At 38.4% G+C, this 23,785-nt stretch overlaps 1 protein-coding gene across 1 annotated transcript in view; it reads right to left on the minus strand.

Moving 5' to 3' along the window:
• acsf3 (acyl-CoA synthetase family member 3) overlaps positions 1 to 22,768 on the minus strand; it is a 39,494-nt gene extending 16,726 nt beyond the window's left edge. Inside the window, exons 1-6 of the mRNA XM_079244975.1 lie at positions 22,042 to 22,768; positions 16,844 to 16,999; positions 9,559 to 9,713; positions 8,700 to 8,845; positions 3,552 to 3,649; positions 2,198 to 2,324 (exon numbers count right to left, since the gene is read on the minus strand). Of these exons, the coding sequence (XP_079101101.1) occupies positions 2,198 to 2,324; positions 3,552 to 3,649; positions 8,700 to 8,845; positions 9,559 to 9,713; positions 16,844 to 16,999; positions 22,042 to 22,743 (1,384 nt within the window). The 5' untranslated portion in view covers positions 22,744 to 22,768. The remainder of the gene's footprint in view (positions 1 to 2,197; positions 2,325 to 3,551; positions 3,650 to 8,699; positions 8,846 to 9,558; positions 9,714 to 16,843; positions 17,000 to 22,041) is intronic.
• Between the last annotated feature and the right edge of the window lie 1,017 nt (positions 22,769 to 23,785).

Raw genomic sequence — 23,785 nt, forward strand, 5'->3', positions numbered from 1 at the left:
AAAAACAGTGCTCATCTTTTGTGTGGACATATCTTACAGGATGTAAAAAAAATAAAGATACATGAAGCTTCACACAAAGGGGAAGAGAGATCAAGCAAGAGTTCGAAAGTCAAAGATCCAGTCTGCCAACAAGACAGGGTGTCGGAGAGAAAGGTGCAGTGTGAAAGAGGGAGCAGGTGTGAAGTTAAAACGATGTGAAGGGGAAGTAAGGAAACTAAAAAAACCTTATCCATTGTCTATCTCACACTTATTGCCTCTTAGAAATCCTCCCCAGAGCACATGTGATCTGACAAGGTCAAACCGTGCAGCACCAAAACAGGTGTCACTCTAAAGGAAATGGCTGTCTCTCCTCTTGGGTAAAAAGTTGTTGGCGGAAATATTTGACCCCAATGTGACTTAATTTTTCAAATTTTACTTTTAATAATATGCAAATATATATAGTATACAAACAAACAGATAACAACAACGGATGAAATCCTCAAACCCAGTGCAGATCTGTCACCCCACACACCCAAGAACTTTTCTTTTTTCAACATACCAAGTGATGCAATTGAATGCACTGTTAAAATAAATTATATTTTTATTTAAAATGTGCTTTTAACTTGATGAAATTTCAAATTGCCACCTTTTTTTTGGCTAATGTTTGAATCCTTACCACACCCACTTCGCATCCCTTTGGGGTTGGACAAACGACAGCGACAGGCAAAAGTCATCTCCACCCAGGTGAAACCATACAGGGGACGTGACAAACAGAGATGATGAGTCTGGAGATTTTGCTATAACTCTTGCTGTTAACTCTACTTTACAGAAGTAAAAACAACAACCCTGGGTTCGTTTTAAAGACAAGGAAACATCCTGGTGAATATTGTCATTTGATGTCACATCTCGAGGCCAATCTAGAAAAATTCATGTTTCACTCGAACAGACAATGAAACCCTCACTGATTGGTTGTAGTGCCACGCGACGGAGACACAAGGTGTGTCGTATCACGAGCCTCAGTATACATTGCGAAATTTCACATCTATGAATGTCGCCCGTTACTGGGCTGGAGGATGGCAGCGATTTTCACCTCATTATGCAACTTCCACAGGAAATGAATAGACAATAGAAATAACGTCGTCTCCTGTGTGTGTGTGTGTGTGTTGACGCTGGCATCAGGGAGACCTGGGCTGGTAAGAAACATGTTTGATAGTTTCCCTACAGAGTAGTTCACATCAGTGTGTGTGTTGGTATGTGTGTGCATATGTGTGTGTGTGTGTGGCTTGAGGGACCGGTCTGTAGGGAGCTGATTGCACGGGTTCTCATTATGTGGCCAGAGGCTGTAATGGAGTGTGACAGCAACGTGCTGAGCTCTGGATCTCTGTCTATCCAGTCTGTAAAGCCAATTAAAAACACTCTGCCCTGCCTTGCTTTGCTCTCCATCATTTGATCCTTCTTTGCTGGACCCACTACTCTACATCTTGCTCTGGTTCCCATTCCTACCTTGTCTGATTCCACCCTCAAAGCTTTTTAATTCCTCCAGCACTACATCTCCAAGTTAAATACTTCCTCATACTTTTGTTTCTGGCTCTTATTTCATTACATCAGCCCTCCTCTGCCAACTTAATGCCTGTTTCCAAGTGGCTTTGCAGTAAATCATGGTTCCTTTGGGAGGTCAAAGAGAAAAGTGCTGTGCTGCAGGGAGTGAAAGCCTCTGATGACAGCTTCCTTCTGTGCTACCACACATACACACTGAAGCAAAAGAGGGAGGGAGAAGAAGAGAGCACAACATGGTTCCTGAAGACCCAGAGCAGTCACAACCACTTAGGAGGAAAAATGCCCTGCAGCACCAAAAACACACATAGTCCATTTATCACTCCCTCATAGTCCACCAAAATGTGTGCACACAACACACACATGCTCATTGTGTGTATGTGTGTGTGTGTGTTTACTACCAGGACTACACTTCTGGCTTTTAAGTGTTTAAAGTCCTATCCGGAAAGTACAGTGTGTAACTCAGGTGAAAAATTCCTCTGACATCTTCCCTCCTGTAAATTGCTCTGACAGCACCAATCATGTACCGGCAATTATTAATAGAACTTCCTCCCTTTCCAGGAAGTGTGTGGCTGTGTGTGTGTGTGTGTGTGTGTGTGTTAGTGTATGTACACTGCTGAGGAATGAGCCAGGAAACAAAGGGGAGGAGAAAAGGAAGGTCTACCTGTTTTAAACCAGCCATCATCAGTGAAGGACTCTTTGGTCTCACGAGGTTTGTTCCAGTACTCTTTAAAAACCGATGGACCTCGAATAAGAAGCTCCCCTTCTTTACCCTCAAGACCTGGACGTACCTGTGGTATAATTTGGAGTTCAGTTAAAACCAACCAGCATAAAAGTTGACTTAAAGAGGAGCTGACTCAGGCAGAGATCAACTGTCAAAACAACTGGCACAATACACACTGCAAGAGATTTTAGCTAAACAGTGGTGAGACGCTAAACAGTCCCATGGGAGGGACTAACATCTCCGTCATGCTAGTTTTAAGTGTTTCCAAGCTGCATGTCAGGAAACATTCAAAGACACTGCCTCAGCACTTCATATGTGTCTGTTAGTCTGCAGTTCAGACCCCCAAAGCCTTGGCTGGTGGTGTCGTTTATGGTGCTGCTTAAAATAAAAAAAAAAAAAAAAAAAAAGCCTAATATGAAAAGTTGTAAACCTTTAATTACATTACATTAATGCAGAGCAGGGAAAAGAAAAGTATTACGAGGAGTTGTGTACAAAACATACAAAGAGAGCTTTTGAAAATTTGTGTAATTTTAGAACCTGGTTACTGCATGCTACAGGAGCATTATACGTCAGCAAAGCAGCTTGCTGTGTAAACACACACTTTTGTCTGGTGTTAATTCAGCCCCAGATGCAGGTGTTTTAACTTTTTTGCTCTAACAAGGGTGTGCTGAATGAAATATCCTACATTATGTCTCATGTAAAAGAAACAACAGAATTTTCACGTGGAATCATGAAATTTAGCTTTTTTCATTGAAAAAATGCTTTATTTTAGTCTTCCATTTTAAACTGAATGACACTAATTCTGGACATAAACTCACACAGAGAAAGTGTGAGGTGGCAAATGAAGTGAACAATGCTTTCAAATACTTAACAAATTAGCTTCAAACTAACAAAAGAGAATTTTATGAAAAATTAACCTGGCCCCCCTCTGCTGCTGTTGTCATAGAAATCATTTTCCAGGTTACTCTGCAGGAAAACTGGTAAAGTACCAACAACTTGTACTGCTGTGCCAAATCAGTCTGACTGGATAGATTTGGACATTTATGGAAGTGTTGTGGGTTTTGTAATTCTTTTCAGTTGCCTGTACATTGCTTTCCGCTCCTATACTATTTTCATTACTGTGGTTTATTAAGTGCACTGCAATCTTCTGCAGATACTTATGTAAATAATATATGCCACTGAACTGCAGAGGACAGTTTTTTTTATATATATATATAATTACAGTATTTATAATTCACATCCACTGCCTGTGGATAAACTGCCTCATTATATCAACTGCTCATTTATTAATTACCTGCGTCTCTTTGTGAGTGCCTTCCACAATCGTTGTGTTGGTTGTGTTATTCATGACAATCCGAACCTCCACACCTGGAAGTGGCAACCCTACAGCTCCTGAAAACATTTAAACACAAAGAAAACAAAGTATTTGTTAAAGCAGAATTAAATGAAATTGGATTTTTTTTTGGTCATCTCACAAAAGTTAAAAACTTCTAAAGGCAATAATCAATGAGTGGACAATTGACAACCTTGTTTAAGCTTTTCTCGCAGAGAAGTCGTCTCTTCTAAAATGGCATTAACCTCCATTTGTAGGGCATAACCAATGTCTAAACGGTTTACTTAGCTTATAAAAAACTAAACCTAAAAGCAATTTGTCTCAGTCAACATAAGGCAGCTTACTTGGACAAAAATGGGGATTTTTGGCTAACACCTGATCCAGCTTCTTTCCCTCAGAAATCATCAAGTAAATGCCAAACAATAGAAGTGAATGGACATTTTTTTTTCTGGTTCTCACTTGTGTCATGTGGCTTCTGAAAAAGCAAGTAGCACACAGTACAATTCAGTCCTTTAATCTTAACCACCGCTAAGCGCTTGACAGGCTTTTTCACTGAAGAAAAGGTGCACAACAATGTCCTAACGGAACTGACAAGTTAACAATTTCCAAAAGAACTCAATGTCAAAAATGCAGTGCTCACAACTGGGAGATTTAGTACTGTTTATGTAAAAGTGAAACGTGTAAAAACTGTATTTTACATGCAATGACGCCACCTGTAGTTTCCGCCTTTGTGTGGGACGCTGTGACCTCCTGAGGTGAGTAATTACAGCAAAAAGCGTACAGGAGATGCACACACAGAAAAAGGTCTCAGCGGTCTTGCGCATATATGTGTGCAGGTTGGTGTGTGTGTGTCCCTGCCTTAAGGCTTCTCTGCCATTTCACAGACTACAGTTCTCCAGATGAAGAGCAGGTCAGGTCCTGACTGAAGAACAAGTTATCTCACTTCATATTGATCTAATCAATTCAAGTCCAGATTATGGGACTGAAGTTGAATTGATCAATACAGGAACAAACTAACCACAAAAATAACTAGACGTCCTTTAATTGGACCACCAGGGTCACCAACAAATTTAAGTCATGAGGTCAGGCAAGCTAAATTTGGCCAAGTTTAAATGAAAACTGCCTCCTGCACTGCAGCAAACAGTGTGAGGATGTTTATACAGTCCTCAAGTGTAAGATTTTGTTAAATACTCAAAAAAAAAAAAAAACAGCTCTCAGAGGACAAAGAACCAGTACATTACATAAATTTGCTCTTTTCCAGCACGATGCTTGCAAATATGGTTCACCTAAAGTTCATTTAGATAAAGACCGATATGACCGGAGTAATTGTCAAGTAGTAATAGGCAGAATGCTCTGACACACTTTAATCACTCCAGTTGTGTCTTTTGCAGTTTAAGAAATTGTGGCAAAATTAGCATTTGGAGCAGGCGTGGATCATAATCACGTTCTCTAAAATTGCTTGAATGGGACAAAGACATTTGCTGCAGAGTCTAACGCTGAGAACTATAAATGTTGCAATGTCTAATGGACAGTGAAATCAGGCTGTCAGATGATCAGGAAGGCTGTAAAGAAGCCAACAGCATAGCCTAATCGCTTTATGTGCAACTGATTCCTTGTGTCATAAAAACCAACGGTGGGTAATAATTTTACTTTCTTCTGTCTAAACGTTCTACATCTAATGTGCCAGGAATCCATCTAAAGTAGCACAAACTAATAAACTGGGGCGGCTGTAGCTCAGGAGGAAGAGCCACTGGTTTGCAACTGGAAATTTGGGAAATCGATCACAGGCTTCCTCTGACTATGTGTCGAAGTGTCATTGGGCAAGACACTGAACCGATGTGCCTATCGGGCTATGAGTGTAGAATACAATAGAAACACAGAGACCCTAAGAAAGAAGAATTTTGCTTGGAAAAAAATGTTACATATATGGGAACAGAAACGCACACAAAAATTTAATCTCCAAAATGACAACAACAGCCTCCCTCCCTCTATGACAAAGTCTCTAAAATCCATTTACACCTCAACTCCTGCCCCAACTCCGGCCACCTTTTCTTTTTTTCTCATTTCACGTGAGAAGCTCGAGAAATTTCACCAAGATTCGTGCAGTTTTGTTCGCCATGATTCCACAAGGTAAAGCACCTCTTTGATTAATCCAGGCAGGTCATAACTGGAACATACTGGATGGGAAAATATCTCTGTGAAGATTGAAGAGGTTTCAAAAAAAGGTATTTCCAGAAAGATGTGACAGATGAAGCATTGTTAAACTGTATCTGTTCTATGAAAAGACAAAAAAAAAGGGGTTGTAATTTAAAAGTAGGGCAAAAAATAAAAAAAAAATAAAAAAAAGCTGGAACAGGGAGTGGATTGAGATAATATGGGAACTGAATAGAACCAGCAGGAAATAATCTCACATATTTACATTTCAGGAAGGACTATATGACCTAGAAAGACACACTGCCATTAATATGCTAAAATTTAGGCCACTTAGATGCTCTAAATACGTTAAAATTCATTAATAAAGTTTGTGTCAATACAGTGCAGTGAGCTGTCTTCCACTTAGCTGGTAAGGCGAAAGAAAGAAAAGAAAACAGGTGTGTGTGTCTGAGAGGTGAGTGGAGAGCGACTACACCAGACTACCCTTCTGAGAGTGCTTCCTGCGGTTGCTATTGATCCATTTTAACCTACTTAAAGACAAGTCGGAAACACACTGACTCAAACAGGCGCAAGCTCATGCCTGCACACACACATATCTTTCATAAGAGCTGCAGAAGAAACATCAATAGAACCAAAGATGTCTCGAAGCCATTCCTAATAATCACCAGAGAGGAATCACACACAGCCTGCTTGGTTTTTGCCAAACACTCGCTGACAAACAAAACAAAACAAAACCCCAACAAGGCAGCAGGCTGAGGATTACCCAATCCACTTGCAAGCTAATTAGCTTTACCTGTACGAGAAAGTGATGACTGGGGATGGAGATGTTGGGGAGAGAGATGGGGGGGTGGGGGGGGGGGGGGGGGGGGGGGGGGATGACAGGAGAACACAGGGGAGGAAAGTAAACAACACAAGTCTGGCCTCATTTCTAGACCTTGCCTTTGTTTCTGTGTGCGGGAGCTGACGTTGGAATCGTGGGATTTTGTCTGACATGACAACAGAGAAAACTGTCAATGATAAACACGACATGCAAAGCAGAAGTTCTCAGTCAAACATGTGGGGGGGGGCAACTTTAAATAAAGTCAGAGACAAGAACAACATCTAATGCAATGCAATGCAATGAATGAACCACCATAAAGAAAAATAATCTACAGTTCATATAATTCTCTCAACATTTCAGGATAAAAACCTGCCATTTATTTTCTCCCTAGGATCAATGTCACAGACAGAGAAACCAGATCCAAAAAGTACCTCACATGGGTGGTCTATGGGCATTAACAAACAACACAACACACTGTAACCTTCCTCCACAGACACAGCAGAAAAATTTAAAACACCAAACTTAACACATTTCTATCACACTGTCAGACTTAATGGTTAGTATCAAGTGATCTGCTTCATCTCCAATCTGGTGGATCATGTGCAAAAAAACAAAACAAAACAAAAAAAACAAAAAACAAAAAAAGGACCAATAAAACGCGAGGATGATTGTAACATTGAACCAATTATTCTCTCTTGTGACAAATAATGAAGCCGTAACAGAGTCAGACTTTGTGACACAGAAGCACACATAAGTCGTAGGCCCAGAGAAACGTTCCACTTTTGTCACAAAACGCTCTTCTGATGATACAGCATTTACAGCATCACATGTTCAAACATTCCCCCATTTTTTTTTTCCTTATATCTGAAGGAGGTCTTTCGTTTCCATGTACATCCATACAGCTTGCCTGGATACTGCACAACACTAACGCTGTACGTCAACATGTTTGCCAGCACAACATCCCTTCATGTTCTGCTGGGATATTTCCTTCAGCACACCCCAGTTAGAGCAAATTTGGAAAGTTAAAAACAAGGCCTGCATCTGGGGCTGAATTTCTTATATTCTTGTGAGATAAAAAGGAACACTGCTGTCTGATGCTGAGGACTCTTAAAACACTAGTATCTTCTTCAAACTGCAAACCTGGGTAATGATGTTGTTAAAAAACATCAGGACACACTAAAGCAACTTTAGTGTTTCCAGCATACAGTACATGATGCTGCAAACTAAAGTATTATAATGTGTTCAGTTATTTCATGCTGAAGGACTGATTAGTTGCCAAGATGAAAAACTGTTGTCTATTCTGGCCCAGTATTAATAAAACAGGCAGATTTCACCAAATCAGCAGAACCACACTTAATGAGCTGTGCTGTTATCAGCTGTCCCACAAGAAACTTCCGTTTTAGGAAATAACACAAAGCAAAAAACGTTTGCTCGTACTATACTCTCATTTCAAGCCAGCTTTGTTAAATCCTTAAACAGGTTCACGTTTTCTGTCGTCAAAATGTAAAACTTAATTACTGCACAGCTATGACAGACAAAAGAAAAATATTTATGCCATTTTCTGTTCTTTTTGCCATGTTTCTTACCAGCATACTGACAAAAAAACAACACACACATTTATTTTTATAGTAAAATTCCTTAAACCATCAGGTGGAGCTGCCACTGAACCAAGCTCTTACCATCTGTGGAACTGAAACTGAATAAACACGCTAATGAAAGTGTCATGTGAGTGATTATAATCTGGAAGTCTCATTCCACCATCTGCCAAAAAACAACAGACACATTCCTGGTAACGTGGCTCTGTGATGGACTCACAGTTTACCTGAACATGTTAAAAGCAGGTAAAAACATAATGTAGCCCATTGCTTAATCTGTCATGAAAGGACTTTGAAACGGGTGTTTGTTCTTTTCTTTTTTTCCTGATTTATTCTGGTTTAATATCCTGTCATTGATCCAGAATTCTGATCATTACCCAACCCATGTCTAGCTAGAAGCAGACCATTCTTGTTCTTTTTCAGAGGGGTCAGTGGCATCAATATCCATCAATGTGAAGGGTTTTAGATTAAACTGAAACATAGATGGTGTGAGAGGGACCTCAATTTGTATTTTCCAAAGACATAGTCAAATCTAAGTACCTGGGATGCGGGGTCCCTTGAGAGGGTTGGACAGAGCCATGCCTATTTCTGTCATGCCGTAACGTTCCAGTAGTGTATGTCCTGTAATTTCTTCCCAGCGCTGCAGAATGGGAAGAGGCAGAGCTGCTGAGCCTGAAACCATGAGCCTGAAAATACATGGAAAATGTGAAATAAAAATAATTATTATACCAATAAAACTTACAGGAAACATACACAAAGTGTGATTATTAAGCATGTTAATTCCTTGACAGATCTGCAGTACTGTGTCCTGCTGTACGTTCACATATAATGTAGGTGTTTTGTGAAAATCAATATGTAGGAGATTATGTTCCTGCAATATAAAGCTATTGATTTTTTTTTTTTCCATTATTTAGAAAAAAATATGGGATTCAGCAAAATATGAAAGAAAACATCTCAAGCACAAAGCAAATACAGTAACAGAAGAAAACAAAGTAAAAAGATAAACCGAGGAGTAAAAATGTGATGTAACTGAACTTCTAATGCGAGAGGTGACACGTTACGTGCTGGTGCAAAGGGAGACAAAGGTTTATATAATGGATGAGGAGAAAAGAACAGTCGTGTTGTGGTATGGTTTTTTTTTCTTCTGGCAGACTGTGATGCAATACTTGTAACAGAAGTTGGATGTGTGCTTAATACACATCCAAGCATTAAGATAAAAACACATTTAAAAAAAAAAAAATCAGCTTTAACCTTTGATTTGTTTTGATGCCATTTTAAACTGAACCTGGATTCAAGTCATGTCCAGCTCATTGCATTATTTACAGTATCCACACATTTAAGGGGGAAAAAAATTTCTACCCAAAAGGACACAGTTTAGCACAGAACACACAGTCGGTACCTGATTCTTTCTTTACAAACTGCTTTGACAAAGTCCTTCACATGAGGCTGTGTGAAGTGCTGATTGTAGTAATGGATCAGCTTAGCGTAAATGGTTGGCACGGCCATGAACACATTAACCATTGGAGCCTTGGAGCTCAACAGCATCTCCCACACCTGGGGACACAGAGGAGAAATAGAAGGAGGGAAAGATAAGCACGACATATTACGGAGAAGCGAGGCAGAGTGAGATAACGAGGAGTTAAAAAAGAAGCTGTGTATCAAACAGAAGGGCAGTGAAAACTCATTTATTACATCTGGATTCATTCTATTATTGCTTTACAGAACATTTTTTCTTTCATTTGATGTAAATGGCAGACTACAGCACATTTGTATTAAACTTGTCAATGCAACACTAAAAGAAGACAAGAAAAGAGTTAAGATTTGCAAAGGTCAGAAGTGGAAAAAAAACCCTGAGTGCTGTAGGGCAGAGCTGTAATGCTGGCCAGTTAAAAGACCTTCTGTACAGCTACTTTTGACATACATACATATATATATATATATATATATATATATATATATATATATATATATATATATATATATATATATATATATATATACACACACACTACTCAAAAAAAGTAAAGGCAACACAAAAGTAACATGTTGTAGATCTGAATAAATGAAATATTTTTGATCAAATACTTTGTTCTTTCCGAAGTTTAACGTACTTACAACAAAATCACACAAAAATTGTCAATGAAAATCAAATCAAATTTGGAGGACTGGATTTGGAGTTATACTCAAAATTAAAGAGGAAAAACACACTACAGGCTGATCTAACCTTGATGTAATGTTCTTTAAACAAGTCAAAATGAGGCTCAGTAGTGTGTGTGGCCTCCGCGTGCCTGTATGACCTCCCTACAACGCCTGGGCATGCTCCTGATGAGGCAGCGGATGTTCTCCTGAGGGATCTCCTCCCAGACCTGGACTAAAGCATCCGCCAACTCCTGGACAGTTTGTGGTGCAACTTAACATTGGTAGATGGAGCGAGACATGATGTTCCAGATTTGCTCAATTAGATTCAGGTCTGAGGAACTGTCCGGCCAGTCCATAACATCAATGCCTTTGTGTTGCAGGAACTGCTGACACACTCCAGCCACATGAGGTCTAGCATTGTCTTGCATGAGGAGGAACCCAGGGGTTCTGAGGATCTCATCTTGGTACCTAATGGCAGTCCGGCTACCTCTGGCGAGCACATGGAGGGCTGTGCGGCCTTTCAAAGAAATGGCACCTTACACCATTACTGACCCACTGCCAAGATGGTCATGCTGGAGGATGTTGCAGGCAGCATGTTCTCCACGGCGTCTCCAGACTCTGTCACGTCTGTCACATGAGCCCAGTGTGAACTTGCTTTCATCTGTGAAGAGCACTGGGCGCCAGTGGCAAATTTGCCAATCTTAGTGTTCTTTGGCAAATGCCAAACATCCTGCACGGTGTTGGGCTGTAAGCACAACCACACCTGCAGAACCACTCCTTTATTGCGCGTGTCTTGCTAATTTCCACCTGCGGTCTATTCCATTTGCACAACAGCATTTGAAATTGATTGTCAATCAGTGTTGCTTCATAAATGGACAGTTCGATTTCACACAAGTGTGGTTGACTTGGAGGTATGTTGTGTTGTTTAAGTGTTCCCTTTGTTTTTTTTAGCAGTATATATATATATATATTTTTTTTTTTTTTTAATTTAAAAAAAATATATATTTATTTACTTAAAAATATATTTATTAAGTAAGATGCAAGTCTGACAAAAAACCTAATCAAATAGTGCCATCATTAGTTATTTGTGTTAGTGCACAGTATGTTTCCTTACACCATCATTAAGTCTTTCAATTGTGAGTGAAAAGTCTTTTTTTTTTACTCTCTTCACACAAGATGATCACAAATGTACTTTTAAACCAACCCTGTTCTGCTTTAGCAATGGCTCAAACACATGCTGCTCAGCGTCATGGTGCACTTAAAACTTGTAAATTGGCATCATGGTAATAGCAACTCTCAGGTCTTACCTGACATGGGATAGAGGATGTATAATTTAACAATTGCTGAAACTTAGACCAAAGCTGTGAGGTAACTGGTCTTATATTCGCCATTTCTGATTATAATATGTTTATCAGGGTAATTGGTGGACATGTTTCCAGTGCAATATTATTAAGACTTTTACTTGATGTTTTACTTGAACGATTGTCTCTGCTGTAACAACTCAGGTCATGGATTCCTGTGTGACTCATGCTGTAAGTATCAGCTGTTAAAACATGACAGAAAATCTAATGTTGTATTTAATCACTTTTGATAACTGATTACTGGCTTTGTCAGAGGAAATTGCTTTCACCTTTTCAATGCAGTTTAAGTTGTATTTATCCACAGAAAATTAGCAGGTAAGCACAACTGTAAGACAATAAACCACTGTGCAAAAGTATTAACCTACCTTGATTTCTTTATATTATACTTTTAATTGAAGACACTGTTTTTCAGGCTCTCTGAAGGCTCTTTAAAGGTTTCTGAACGGATATTGGCTTGGCATTCTTTTGCATTATGGGCAGTGTTCCATAAATTAATTCTGGACAAATTGAGGACAAAAGAATTGTCCTCAATTTGTCTGAAAGTAACTTTCTTGGGATATATGGGAAAAAAACTGATTACACCTGACACAGAAGCTGAAATACTGCATACTTATGGCCTTTCAGTTGAATAAAGCTTCATGAAAAATGGCCTTCATGGCTGTCAAGAAGCCATTGTGAAGGAAGACAACCAGGGAGAAAAGGCCCAATGAACTGCTGGAAACCAGTTGCAACAGGTCTCAAGAACAGAAAAATGCTCCCAGATGCCAAAACTCAATATTAATAAAGCAGCACAGGATCATTTCAATGCTAAATAAAGACAGGTAACCATACTTTATTTCCATACATATTTGTGAGTTTCAGTCAATTTAAAACATAGAACTGATGGCAGCTCAAGACATTTGCATCGTACTGTGCATGTAGCCATCACTTAACAGTAGTCTTATAATAGATGGCTATTGTTATTACAGAACCAAGAATATTGTTGCTTTTTCTGCTGTGTGAACACAGTGTGGATGCTGCGCTGCGACATAAATAGAAAGAAATCCATGACTTTTGAACAGAAAACGCGTCCTTTTAGGCTTTCATCATATGTTCATGTTTGCCTCTGACGTTAGTTATTTTAGAGCAACCCACAAAAGATAGATTATAAATTCAACCAAGGATATAAACGTGCACCATTGACAACATGCACATGTAACAATATCTTTTGAATATCATATAAAACACTTGTTCAAGGACAAAGCCATTTTACACAATCCGCCCCACCCACTCCACCTCATCCCTTAGACACACACAGACACACAAGGTCTGGGTACATCACAGTAGATGATGGGAGGATGGGACAACAGCGTGAATTAAGTGAAGGTGAAAGACAGATTCTCTGAGAACCGCCCCCCTCCGGAGGAGACAAAATGCTCCTCCTGTGCCACCTCCCCTTTCAGTCCATTTATCCTCTTTCGTCTTAATTCATTCCACCGTTATTTCCAAACTGCTTCTTTCTACTTCTGCTCATCTTTGACCCCAATATCTTTTCATCTTTCGTTTTCCACTTTCCTCATCTCTCCTCATCTCACATTCACTTACCTTTTCTCTCCATTTCGTAATTTCTTGCTTGGCTGCCTCTGCAGACTCAAACGTACACACACACAAACAAACACACACACACACACACACACAGACACAGAAAAACACAGTTTTTCCCCATCATCACTCTCACGTTTAGTAACAGCACATCCTTCTTAATGTACCAGCAATTTCTAAACTACTGTCCTTGTCTCTGTTGCGTGACCTCATCTCTGAATAACCTAATCTAATATCTACCAAACTGTCTTCCACTCACTTCTTCTGCCTCTCAAACAAACCAAACAGAAATATATAGACAAATAAAGCAAAGATAATGAAGACGTGCAAACAGTTGAATCAGATCCCAATTCCATTTCACTTTTCTAAAAACTGAGGGCATCTACAAGTCACCTGTAAGCATACAGAATAAGACTTAGTGCAGAAGGAAGGATTATTAACAGAGTGTGCCCCGACCATTCTGGGTAGTGTCTATCAAGTGCAGTGGAGCGCTTCCACCAAGTTCACTCAGGAGGGGAGAGGAAGGCAATTTATGTCTGTCAACGAGCCGGTCTCCACCTCGGGGACAAGATACGGCGAGAGCCCAGAGCAATCGCCTGCATCCTAAACAACTTCATGAAAGGCTGAACCCTGCACTCATCACAGGAATCCAGCACAACTGGACGGCAGCATGTAAGCAAATAAAATAACTAAAGAGTTCACCTAAAGTTCTTGTTAAAAATTCTTTCATTTAGCTGCAATAATGACTGCAATAAACGTGTTTGGTAAAAAGAAGATATGATTACAGGATTAGATAAAGTCATAATTAACATCGATGTCTGTCCAGAATCATGTAATATGTATGTAATAAAGATTTAGAAGGAAATGAAAAGATTTGCATCACCAATTAAAAGTGTGAATTGATATGAGCTCCATCTCCGCTCACATCCTGAGTTGTGGCATTGCATGACAACAAGGATAGTATCTTTTAAGCAGAATATCATGACTCCAGAATGATACTGACTGTCTGGCTGCATATTTTATCATCTTTAACGTCTTGTTAATTTTTCTATCAAAACATTTGATTTTTTTTTTTAAATCAAACACAAGGCATTATCCAGAGATGAATGTCATTTGCTCTACTTTGATTTTGTCATGAACCAAAAGACTTAAAAGTAAAATCTAATAATGATGACAAAGAAAGACAAGAACTAAATGGAATCCAGTTATTTCTGAGAATAAAATAACATAAAAAATGTAATGTCACTCCTTAGAATAATACAATAATAACTGTATATATACACTTCAGTCCATCAGAGAAACTAATCTGTTGATCTGATCACTTGATGGGATTTTTTTTTTCTTCTACCCCAATGGAGAATTAAAACCTTTAGGCTGCTGGTGACACAAAAGGAAAATCTAAGAAGACCAAAAAGCAGCAGCTTTCATCCTCCGGGGGTCACGAGTGTCCGTGTAAAGCTGCGTATGCATCCATTAAATAGCTGCCGAGACGTTTTTGTGTTATATAAATGTGCATGCAAAAAAAAAAAAAACTGTGCTTAATAAAGAAATATTGCCAAGATGTCACATTACCAAAAGCTTCCCCAACAATTCAATTTATATCATTGGTATGTGAATTACGTGTTAAGAAAAATCTATTCTTGAAACATACAACAGGGAATCAAGTGTTTCCAAGCAATGCACCAATTTTTTATCAAGTCCTCAAAGTAGGAGTGTGAAACAGTTATGGACATCTAGATCAGGGTAGAGAGAGCAACCATCTTAAATGCTTTCTACCCAATGTCTAGCAGCATAGTGCATGGTACAGAAAATCAGCTAAATTACCTGTCAGAAAGACAACAAGCAACATGGTTTTCACTCCGCAGACATTTGCTCTTTAGGGATTTCTGACTGAGAAAAGGCCACATCAATATCTGTATATGGCAATTCCAACTTCACTTTACCTCGTTGTTGTTTCTTCTTTAACAAGGCCAGTCCCCATGTAGGTAACTGATTTTGCATTATGTTTAGATTAGATTAAATAACTTTATTCATCCACGAGGGGAAATTCAAGGTTCAAGAGCCGTCCAAGTTGTAAGTTTACTGACTTAATCCCCAGAAAAACCTCCTGCTTCACCCAAAATGTTGTGGCTCTATGAGCATTATCACCAAAGGACATCACTTTCTCCTATTATATTCTCAATAAAGTCTGTCTTTGTAGAATTCACAATTGCATTCAAGATCCTTTTAGAATATAAAAAGTGCTTAATGGCCAAGTTCCATCTTTTCTGATAGATCTCGTTATTCCAGAAAAACTAAAAGCAGAATACCCGCCTGCTTTTAGTTTCCAGAATTTCTAGGATGAGAATCGGATGGCTCTACACTTTGGGCACAGGATGCAGAAATTGATACAAGATATTAATTAAAACTTTACTGTTAATAATATTAGTATATCTAACAACTTCATTATTACATTTTTCAATTATCATGCAATCTCTTTTTTTTTTTTAAATGATCATATCTTGACTCGTTATGATGCCCATTAAGGAACATCTTAATGTCTGGTACACTCAGTTTGAATAGTTGCTGTGATTAAATGGTAAATTGGGGATTTTTGAAGTTCAAAAGTGACCAGGCATATGAACACTTGAAGAAAATCTGCTGCTGTTTGCAACAAAAACACTTTAAAATGACTATTCTTTGATTTAGTGGATCAAAATTCCAGCAATTAAAATTTCTGTTACCATCTCCAGGCGAAATCAGACAAAAATCAATGGTGGCCTCTGCTGCCGAGGCTACCCTTCAGAGATCTTACAAGATAGAAGAGACAGAATATCGATCACTTCATCAATGAACTTTAACTTCAGGAGGAGAATAAAAGCTTTTTTCTAAGGTTTGAGAGAAGGGGCTTGGTGGTTTGGTATACAAGGTCAGGGAAAGCGGCTGAATGCTGATCGCTACAATATTGTAGCAATACCTGTGTTGACAGATACACATGTCCTTTAAGGACCTCTTCCTTTGCGTCGACCCTCAAAGAGTTCCTGACTTACAAAACAATACACATATACTGGGTTAAAGTGCGACTAGACTATTTTAAAGCAACACCTCAACACAAACACTTAGAGCCCCATCTTATAGCCCCCCTCCTTTCAGGGCCAAACAAGCACTATCATCCTTCAATGTCATCTCATCGATTGATCTGCTGCTTAAGCCCCTGCCGTGAGTCGGCATTGGTCAGATACAAAGCCACACAGGGCAATTCATCATTGAGCCCCAAACACTTAGTTTGACAGTCAGGGAGGGAAGAGGAGGAGGAGAGGCTGATAGAGGGCGAGAAAGAGAGGAGATGAAGCGAAGAGAAAAGAGGGAAAAGAAAGGAGCAAGAGGAAAAGCAGTGTGTGACAGAGAAAGAGGGATTGATGTGGAAGAAGATAAAGGTCTTTTTCAACTCAGCGGCAGCAGCTTCTCTATAAAGACCTCTTAGACGGAAATACTTTTTGTCCTCATTTTCGACTTAGTAAGTCACCTTTGGAGTCATACGGCTGTAGATGGCCTCTTTGGATCAGAGATGTGTATGAAAAGGTGAACTGAGAGAAAACACAAAAGAGAGAATGTATTTTAGACCTTCTGAGGCTGGAAGTCAGGAAGCATGACACAGGTGGCGCCCACCCAGAGCGGGCACAGCAGCTTGTTAACGATGCCATGCACATGATGCAGCGGCAAGGTGTGGAGGATGACATCATCCTTGGACCACGCCCACTCTGAAACCAGACACTGGACCTAAAAAGGAGGAGGGGACAGAACATAATGTTACTTGTTCTAATGACCTTACAAGCTGTCATTTGATGCTCGTCTAGATTACAGAAGAGAGTCATGTGACTAGGTTAAAATTTCTGCTCGGGCAGCAAGGACAGCACATCACTAACAACAAGGGTTATATAAGGCTGAGTTATGTATTTATCTTAATGTTTGTAATGGGGTTACTATAAGTTTCATGCTTGTATGGATGAACAGATTTTTTATGTTAAAGAGAGGGGCATGTTTATCATGTTCAGCAGAGAGGGCGCTTTCTGAATCATGTCTAATTTTCTCTTTATGGGGTTGTTATTATGTAGTTTATTTGTTGAAATGTTGATGTTTCCTTCGAACCGGTTGAATTCAAATCTATTCTGCTTTTTTCTTTGTGGAAAATGCATAAAGACCCCCTGAGAAAATAGGATAAACTTAAGAATGATTAAAAATTTCAGGTTACTCTTGATGGAGAAAATAATTAATCCCTTCACACAAACTCATCTCATGACAAAACATGACCATATTGGTCATGATGGACAAATGGACAATTGCTGAATTGACCTTACCCTGTTTACTATACTTATTCAGTTTGGGTTGTGATTCTTCTTCATATCATCCTCCTATCCTCCACACCTGTTCCTGCGTAATTATATCACTTCCAATGTCTTATTAAGGTTCCCTTGACTATAAAAATTTACAACTCTGGAAAAAAGAAATTTCTTTATTCCTAAATCAGCATGTCTTTCTTACACAAGTGCATCTAATCCTGCTGTATGAGGAAAATGCAGCTAGAGTCTGGCAGAGGGTAAAAACAACGTTGAACTAAAGGGGATGACCACAGATCATCACTCAAGGGCCACAGGCTGCCATCAAGTGACCGTGAAACAAAGGGCACGGCGAGAACAGTGGGAAACCGGCTCTGACAGGCAGGAATGGGCAAAGACCGGCTGAGGTTTGAAAAACGCCAGAAGAACCGGACAGTAGACTGGAGTAAGATTATCTCCTTTTATTCTAATTTTCTGCTTTGTCCAACACTTAATGTTCAGATGGAGAAATGGAGAAGCCCAGAAGCCACAGTTTCTCACACTGACTGTTAAACATAGAGGAGGATCAGTGAGGATCAGGGGGTTGCTTCAACAAAACTGGAATCAGGTAGATGTGCCTTTGTGAAGGATGCATTAATTAAACTACATTAAAGTTTATCCTGAAAACAAATTCTTATATCAAAACTGTGCTTCCTAACTCAGAGAATTGCAGCAGGTGATCCTCCGTGCCACACAACTAAAGGAGTCAAGGTCTGGATGGAAGATCACAACATCAAGAACCTGACCTGGCCAGCTCAATCTCCTGATCTGAACCCAGATGAAAACTTCTGGAATAACATCAAAGGAAAGTGGATGGTCACATACTATCGGAGTTTTGCAGAAAGAGTGATTGACAGCAGTTTGAGCAGTAGTCTCTTATTTTTGTTCCTAGAACTATATAAAAGAAGAGATGACTTCCATCCACTGTTAGCGTTTCATCATTTCTAACCAACGATTGTGATGCTGCTACTCATTACACAAGTGGACAAATGTAGATTTTAGACATTTCATGATGAAACTGAACGGTTTTAGGGACACTATTATTTTCCTGATACACGTTCTGCAAAAAGAGAAAGCATAATAATCAATACATAGCCAGAGCAATCAAACTTAATATTAATCTGCTGAGTTCTATTCAGACAAACATATTTAGAAAGTAAGAAAAAAATGTTAGCTAAGCATTAAACTTAGCTACAAATGGGCATTACAAAATCAAAAACAGTTTATCAAGAGCCTGTTAACAATAAGAACAATTATTCAGGAAATAAATTACAAGTGGGCTAAAACTGTGTAAAAATGGACTGTTTTATAAGGAAATTCAGACTTGATTATTACAGAAAGGAGATGTGAATTCATTCTGGGCCAGGCAAGAGAAGTCATAGTTACTGTAATTTTCATAATTAAAATCACAACATCTAGACAAGAAAAAATTATTTTTCTTTGTTTACAAAATTTAATTGGCTAATGATGTAATATCTGCAAAGCACTGGACCTCGCTTTTGTTTGTCTGTACTGGAAAGATGTTTGACAGGGACTATGTAAAATCATCTAGGTTTGGCTCTTTACTCTGAATGAGACAATGTAGAGGAATGTAGAAGATTATATTACATGTACATTTTAGGTTATGTAGGCCTCTTAAAGCTGTACTGATTTGTGCATATATTGTTTTCTGTATGTTGGTGCAAGGAGTTAAAATGTGAAATGGATCAGTGTATAAGACACACATAGAAACACATGAATGTAGATATGAGAACATATATTTATATTTCAGAGTATAACTAAATCATATTACAGACCAGTCACATGGAAGTCAGCATGGAGTGGTCTTTTTTTCCCCAGCATTCTCTGATCATTCTGCTGCCATTTTGTACTTTGATGCCGTTCATGATGCTATAGCATATTTATGCATAACAACAACATGATGCATAACAACAAAGTGCATCTCAATAATGAAGTTAGGCAACCGGCATGCATCTTGTGTTTCAGGTCAGTAAAAAACATTTTAGCATTGCCCTTTTAATTTTAATTTCTCCTTTATTTAACCTGATATAAACCTCCACGAGATAAAAGGTGACCTGGCCAAGGAGGCAGCATAAGCACATGTTTATAATATACCCCATAACAAACAGAGAAAAGTCAACACGCAAAATATCAAGACTAAAACTCATAAATCTGAACACGGCAGCAGTCGTTTCTGACAATCTAATATTCTTTACTTCCAGGAAATCAACTGCATCACTTAATCATTCATTCACTCACGACTGAAGCTGCTTCATTTCAGAGTGAATTCATTTTCCACACTGTTGGATATGTAGGCCAATTTCACTAAAAAGTAATCTTCAGGAGGTCTTTAATGGCAAAAACAAATTAGTGGCTCTAATCAAGGTGTCAAATATGTGTGAGCGGGGATGTCAAGACATTTATTTCATTTAGAAATATGCACATATTTTATAGGTGCACAGAATACACTGGTTTCGTAGAATTCTGGATAGTTTTTCCACAGCATATCTTCAAGCAGCATATGCAACTTAAAACATTGCAGTGATACACGCTTTTGTTTTATTGCTTAATTAAGGTTGACTGAAATATTTTGGGATGCAATAGAAATTATAAAAGGTCATTAAACTATACTTCATAGAATTAGGCCAATAAAGTATGTGTACTGATGTGCATTGTGCACAAAGCAGTACAGCTGTGTGTTACATCAGAAAACCATAAATGAAGGGCCAAAAAAAAAAAAATGAAATAAATAAATAAAATAAAAAACACAAAAGCCTGTGTATGTATTTAACATAAATACATATTTCTCAACTATCCCTAATTAATAGAAGGAAATATGAGCTGGTTTTCCAATTATTTAAGCAAAGTTTGCAGGAATAACAAAGAATAATTTTGAGGAAAAAAAAGTTTTACTTGTGTTTGAATAAAAATTTTGTGCACATTTTATGCTAAAGCATCATCTGACGTCTTTGGTGTCTCAGCTACTTATGAGCCCCTGGACACACAAATAAGTAGCAGTAAGTCCTAAATCTACAAATATTTCAATGACTCTGTGCAACATTAAATTTATCAATACGTTTGTTGAGTAGATTCATAGTTAAACTGGACATTTTGGCAGCTAAAGTCTTTAGTTTACTCACTGGAGATTAAACCAGCACAACTGTGTCCTTAAAACTGATGTCTCATTTCATGTATGTTGTCATGTCCCTACACTACACTATGAGTATTTAGATAAACCTTTAACATAGGATGATCCAAAGACTCGCTGAAAAAAGCTACTCCCAAACAGTTTTATAAGTGATTCACATGCCTGTTTAAAATAACCAAACAGTTAGAAAGATCATGTTTCTGGTCTACACAACCTCTCTTTGTGTGAATATGAATCAACAGCAGCTTTTTGGGAAAACTTGTTGCATCTTCGCCAGTCCAGGTCAGATTGCTGCCCATGTGAACTGAGAGGTCCTAGTCATTGGTTTTTGGAAGTTATTGATCATTTAACAACAAAAAGACATTTACACAATAAAACTTTCAGAGAGAAAATCTAACATTTGGTTACAGAAATTTTGGTAGTGATTAGTCTCTTAACATCCCCTTAAACAAAGAAGCTTCCAGTGAAGTTTAATGGATGCTACAAGTTGCTGATGTTCTTCCACTGTTATGCTTTTAAGCTTTTTTCTATGTTTTAAGTTTAATTGTGTCATTATTGTCTGAAAGTGTTTTTTGTATTTCATATCAGAACTCCCAGCTGACCAGTATCTGCACTGCAACACTTAACTGATCTTGCTTTTCATTATTTTATTTTATTATTTTGTGATTTTTGCTATTAGTGCTGTTTTTTCTTTACAAGCCCTGCAATGCTTTTGATTTTTTATGTAAAGCACTTTGAATTGTTTTGTACATGAAATGTGTCATACAAATATACGTGCCTCTCCTTGTCACATTTTCTTATTATCATCATGTCACATTTTAGAAGATTCACTGCTGTATGACCGAGAAACTTTTTCAGCACATTAAAAAAAAAGTGTTGACACTTATTTCAAAATTTGTTTTGACTGTCTTGTCAGATGATTTTCCTTTATCTTCATGACGGAGAAAAATAAGACATTTTTCAGTGTAACAGAAGATCATCCATTACTGGGGTCATGTCGTGTTAACACTGCAAATAAACAACAAGTCTAGTCTATTTTTTGTAAGGAACAGATCATAATTCATTAAAGTGACACTGAAGTTTGTGTACTGCAAACTTTCTGCACTCAGAACTTTTATTTCACTTCATAAAACTCTCATTGTTTTAGTTGAAGCAGCTAAATAGAACTGTACATCAAAATGTAAACTTTTTTTCCCCATTATAGATAAACATTTATTTATTACTTTAGGGAACAAGATTATTAGAAATGTAATTTGTTTCACCTCAAATCTAAATATGGATTAAAAGTAATAATTTACCATTGCTTGGATGCTGCTGTGTGTATGCAGAACCCCTTTGGGTCGGCCTGTGGTACCGCTGGTGTAGATGATCATAGCAGGTCGATCAGCCCAGTCTGTGATGGCAATCTCCTTCTGTGTTTCTGTCCCATCTAAAGCATCCAGGCTTGACGTAGGAGGCAGGGTCAAGCATGGCAGTCCCAACTTTTGTGCCAGTGGCTCAAGGGTCTCAGCACAGGGATGCGCTGCCACCAGCAGTGAACTCTGGGAATCAGAGATTATGTACTCCAATTCAGACAGGGGGTGTTTTCGATAGAGTGGCACTGCGGTACCTCCACTCATCCAAGATGCCCACTGTGCAACAGTGTATGAAGCATCGTTTCCACACAGAAAGGAGATTCGTTTTCCATCCAGCGCCCCAAAGTCTGAGTTAAGAGCTACGCTGATTCTGCTAGCAAGACCTAAACTGCTGCAGTACAGCTGCTTGTAGCTGTGCCTACCACTGCTGTCAATGATTGCAAGTTTTTCCCCAAATGCTGGTGCTTTGGTAAAAACAGGCTTTTGGTTTCTCCTTGAGGATGGTGTTTCTGTCCATCTGTAAGCCCTTCTTTGAACCACAGTTCCCAACAACCACTGTCCTGGACTTGACTGACTAATAGCTTTGTAAAAAATGGCTTTCCAGTGACAAAAAGTCCGCTTTAAGGGGCAGTGGACTGATAGCATGTTTGATATTTATCTGTTCACAAGTATTTAGAGTTAAAATTTAAAGATGGCTCTATCCTTAGTCTCGTCCATTTCTTCCCATCAAACAATATCTGTCCTAAAAAGAAGAAAAAGGGAGAAAAAAGGTGTTTAGGTTTAGTTATATAATTTGGTTTGACTACCTATAAATCACACTAATAACCCCTTATTAACCTGTAGCTTAGGTCTACTATAATTTCTTCTTCTTTTTTTCCCTACAAAATGACAGCTGTGGAGATGATCTCAGTTTTTTTTGTTTTTTGTTGTTTTTTTTTTTTATGTATGAATAAACGCAACTTTAGCTGATTACATGGTAATTGCTCACATTGCTCAAGATAAAAGTGTTTGCAAATAAGAGTAAAATAGAAATGTTAATGTCAAAAATAAAAAGTGATCTACTTGCTACAAGCAGGGACATCTGTGTAAGTGGTGCATTTCTAAAATATGCATAAAACCAGTAAGACTGAAGCTCTAACCAGTTTGATTCAGGCATGAGCTCCCATGTGCAGTTCCAAATGAAAAATAATAAAGTATTTCAAGACTGTATTGTATTTGTAGTCTATTATGTGGTAGTGTAGTTCATAAGGCCAAAATAAATGAAAACAAAAAGTTTATCAAACTAACATATTTTCTCCAAAAACAATGTCAATGTCTAGTATCCAAGTGCAAATTGTAGTGTTTAAGAGAGCCTAAAAAACTAGAACCCAAACTGAAATTTAAGTCATTTTCACATTACAAAGGAACCCCCTACCCCCAACTCATAAAGCAACAGTCCTGTGACCTGCAGCTTATCTACTTTTATTGATCTTATTTGCTTTTAAAAAGACAACATTTGAAGGTTAAACTCCACATTGATACTACAGTCAGTTACACAGTTTAACAGCCAGTAAAACACTGTCATCACTCTACATGCGTGTTCTGTAAATTACCTCTAAACCTACTCTTAGAGGTATCTCACAGAAATTAAGATCAGCACTGAAAATACACGCACATCTCATACAGCCTACCGATATTTACTCGTTTT

Source organism: Telmatherina bonti (genome assembly GCF_933228915.1).
Source record: "Telmatherina bonti genome assembly, chromosome: 1".
Taxonomy (NCBI): Eukaryota; Metazoa; Chordata; class Actinopteri; order Atheriniformes; family Telmatherinidae; genus Telmatherina; species Telmatherina bonti.